Source organism: Pseudorasbora parva, chromosome 9 (assembly GCF_024679245.1).
Source record: "Pseudorasbora parva isolate DD20220531a chromosome 9, ASM2467924v1, whole genome shotgun sequence".
Taxonomy (NCBI): Eukaryota; Metazoa; Chordata; class Actinopteri; order Cypriniformes; family Gobionidae; genus Pseudorasbora; species Pseudorasbora parva.
In genome coordinates, this window is record NC_090180.1 from 29,443,321 (window position 1) to 29,447,286 (window position 3,966).

The 3,966-nt window shown below is 39.0% G+C and overlaps 1 protein-coding gene across 1 annotated transcript; it reads right to left on the reverse strand.

Annotated features, from left to right (window-relative positions):
- Positions 1-1,250: 1,250 nt before the first annotated feature.
- LOC137089851 (E3 SUMO-protein ligase ZBED1-like) lies at positions 1,251-2,639 on the reverse strand. Its single transcript, XM_067453420.1, has 2 exons — positions 2,135-2,639; positions 1,251-1,696 (listed from the first exon to the last, which is right to left on the reverse strand). The coding sequence occupies exons 1-2, from the start codon at positions 2,604-2,606 to the stop codon at positions 1,251-1,253; spliced, it is 918 nt and encodes a 305-aa protein (XP_067309521.1). The 5' UTR covers positions 2,607-2,639.
- Between the last annotated feature and the right edge of the window lie 1,327 nt (positions 2,640-3,966).

The following is a 3,966-nucleotide window of genomic DNA, read 5'->3' on the forward strand; positions in this document are numbered from 1 at the left end:
CCCTGATCCAGCTGGCCTGTACCAGATACCTGTGAGTATTAGGGCTGCACGATTTAGGGAAAATGTCATATTGCGATTATTGAGGTCAATATTGCGATTGCGATATAATAAACAAATGGTATCATGAGTCAACTTGCTTGGTTCTCAAGGAAAATGCACACACAGATTACTGATAATGCTGAAATTTGTATTTCTCAACTCAAACTAGAAACAACAACAAACAAATGCAAAACTTTTTCAAATTAAAATATTTTTACAAAATAACATCTTTGCATTATTATTGAGACAACTTGTTATTGTCTCAATAATACAGCTAAATAAAATAAATAGAAAAAAGTAATTTCTATGTTCATGAAAATAAGATATGTTGAAAATTCTGTCCAAACAGGGATATTTTACCTGGACGTAACATTTTTGTTTAAACTTTCAAAAAGGAATTTGGATATAAATGTGTAGTTCAAACCGCTAAAACTGTTGCTCATTTACAAAAACAAAAACAAAGCAACAAACTGGTACTTCCAAATACTCTTTCTACAAAGCTCTACTTATCACTTGAGAGGTTCTTTGCCAAAAAAAAGAAGCATATCCACCTTGTCTGGTTTCAGACAGGAGCGATGATTCGATACAACATTACCACTAGCGCTAAAAGCTCTCTCTGATGCAGAGTTTGTTGCTTGTATGCACAGATATTTCTGTGCTAGTTTGCATAGCCTAGGGAAGTTTATTTTGTGTAACTTCCACCATTTCAGTGGGTCTTCTCAATGGTCAACACTTGGCATGTAAATGTAAGCGTTGAGTTCAGCAGACACTGCTTCTCTAAATTGTACCATGGGATCAAATGTGGTCGATGCAGTTGGTGCTGTTGTGCGTGTGTTTTCCTTGAAGAAACTGGCCAGAGTTTTCTTCTTGGCTTTAGCAGCAGGTGGATTTTCCACATCCAGGCTATCCTTGTCCATCGCTGCATTGCTTGTTTGGGCTACAGGCTGCTGCTGATGAATTTCCTGAAACAAATAAAAAATGCACATGTTTTAGAAATCTGTTACATAGAATTGTAGCCAGTTAAGTAAACATTGTGTTTTCACTCACTATCAACTCAGAAATGACTTGTTCCTTTAAGGTCTGGGTCTCTTCTGCAGAGATGTATTGTGTTTGGAACCTTGGATCTAGGAATGTGGGCATGTTTAGCAGGTCCTGCGTGACTTCATATTTCTCGTTGAGGTAGTTCAAAATTTTTGATTTGAGTGATTTAGTCAGGCCAGTGTCCTCTTCCTCTCTTCCTCTTCAGCCAGCACTGAGGTATTCAAAATATGAAGAGCAGGCTTCACATAAGATATGCTCACATAGCGTTCACCTGACAGGGCATCCGTGAAGTCCTGGAGTGGGCTGAGTGCTTTGTTGACAGATTCCAGGACCTCCAGGTCCTGCCATGAGGGCAGTAGGTGTCGCACTTTGCGATCTGCAGAGAGAACCTTGTACAAAGCATTTTGCTGCTCCAGGACTCTTGCGATCATTTTCTGAGTAGAACCCCATCGTGTTGAGCAGTCTGTCACCATGGCATGCTCTGGGAGGTTAAGCTCTCTTTGTGCTTCCCTCAAAGCAACTCTCTTCTTCCAGCTATGGGAGAAGTGCCCCACAATCTTCCTGCATATCCCAGTAGCCCGGTTAATGCATTGTGCATTATCTTTCAGGGCATTTCCTGTGAGTGATAAGACGAAATATTTACTACAGTAACAGTAAAATGTTCATATTTTAATATTCACACTCTGATTAAATGCCCAGTTCCAACCTAATAGCATAAAAACAGTGATACAAAAATTACACCAAACACTTTAATATTCATATGTCACCACTCTAAGCTATAAATGTTAGAGCAATAGTAGGCAAATAGCTGTGGCAGATGTGTAATTTATACACAACCCTATACATACGCAGCCCTAAATAAAATAGGCCACTCTTGTTATGATTTGTGGAACAAATAACACTGTATTTAAAATTTTGTTATTCTTAAATTAACAACTACCACAAAACCCCAAATAATAGTATAATATTTTATACTATTGTACTGTAAAAGTACAAAAGTATAAAATAATTGCTATAGCCTAATAAAAAAAAAGATTAAATCAATTTAACTTACCGATGGCCAGATGAAGTCTGTGCCCAAAGCACTGGAACCTAGTCCACTGATTAAGCTCCACCGCTTTGACAACGTTAGTGCCGTTGTCTGTTGTTATGGCAACCTGACGCTCCTCACGGAGGTCCCATGCAGTCAATGCCTCTCTCAAGCCTATGGCTATATTCTCTCCCGTGTGGTCGTCGGGGAAATAGGATGTTTGCAAGCAGCGGCTTTTCAGTTCAAACTCCTCGTCAACAAAGTGCACAGTTAGGCTAATATAGGGTTCAGTTGTTCTGCTTGACCACAGGTCCGTAGTTGTTGAAAAGAACATCAACGTAGCCATTTCCAGTTGAACCTCGCCACGGCATTTGTTGTAAAGCTCAGGGATTGCAACTTGAGAGAAATAGTTCCGCGAGGGCAGCTGGTACCTCTTGTCCAGTGTGGGGAACATTTTCTGAAATCCGCCCTTGCTAACGGTGTATATGGGCAACATGTCTCCTGCCAAGCAGTGCGTTGTAGAATTGGTGATTTCTCTATATCTCTGTGAAGACCTTTCATATGGCGTGACACTCTCAAACACATCTGTAATTGTGGTTTGTTTTTTTTGTCTAACAGATTGTTCTTTTTTGTAACAGGGGTAGCATTTTTTCTGGCCACCAATTCAGTGTCCGTCTGCTCGGCATTCATCTTCACCCGTTCCGCGCTGCACACGGGAAAAAGTCACGACATGACCATACTACCATACAGCTGCCTAAACTGAAACTCACTGATCTTTTTTTTAAATTAGCGGATAGCGGTGTAGTGTATGAAGTAATCCTGGACCTGGCCTGTAGACCCGTTCGCAATTTGGTGTTGGGGGAATTTCTCACTTAAACGGAGTTAGTGGGTCCCTAGACATGAAAAATCACAGAGGTGCTCGTCCGCCACAGTGCCACAAATTACGTAATGGTCAAATCAAATATGGCCGCCATTGGATGATGATGAAAATCCAACTTCTTTGTTTTTGAATGTTTATACACATGTAATACCTCTATTTTGACAAATTATTGTATGTGGAATTCATTTCTGCTATAGATTGGGTCATTTTGACCTTGAGAGGGCATGGTTAAGGTTGTTTTCCTATTCTGAAGAATCTCAAAATACGTGTACATGTGAACTAACTCAAATTTGCCCTTATACTCTGTTATGTTTTGTAACTCTCTGTTATACATTATTCTGTTAATAATGTCCCATTATTTTCATATTTTACCAGGAGTATCAAGAGATTTCCATGGTTCTTAAAATTTTCGTCTCACTATTGAGCATCGCACATATTGATCAACAGTGAGCATTACACATGTACATGAGCACTAACTCACATTTACAGTCTGCCCTTATACTGTGTATTTGTACAACACTAGACAGAGTTCACAGAAAAAAAGAAGACAAGGTTTGACTTTTCTTGTATTTTTCCAGAGGTAGTTAAATTTTAGGTTTCTAAAGTTTTCGTCTCACTATTGAGCATCGCACATATTGATCAACAGTGAGCATTACACATGTACATGAGCACTAACTCACATTTACAGTCTGCCCTTATACTGTGTATTTGTACAACACTAGACAGAGTTCACAGAAAAAAAGAAGACAAGGTTTGACTTTTCTTGTATTTTTCCAGAGGTAGTTAAATTTTAGGTTTCTAAAGTTTTCGTCTCACTATTGAGCATCGCACATATTGATCAACAGTGAGCATTACACATGTACATGAGCACTAACTCAAATTTACAGTCTGCCCTTATACTGTGTATTTGTACAACACTAGACAGAGTTCACAGAAAAAAAAGAAGACAAGGTTTGACTTTTCTTGTATTTTTCCA

What these genes read in the sequence shown, in the direction of transcription:
- LOC137089851 (XM_067453420.1), bottom strand. Translation starts at nt 2,606, where the DNA reads ATGTTGCCCATATACACCGTTAGCAAGGGCGGATTTCAGAAAATGTTC. An exon ending in CAGACTTCATCTGGCCATCG is followed by an intron (nt 1,697 to 2,134) that starts GTAAGTTAAATT and finishes TATCACTCACAG; the next exon opens with GAAATGCCCTGAAAGATAAT.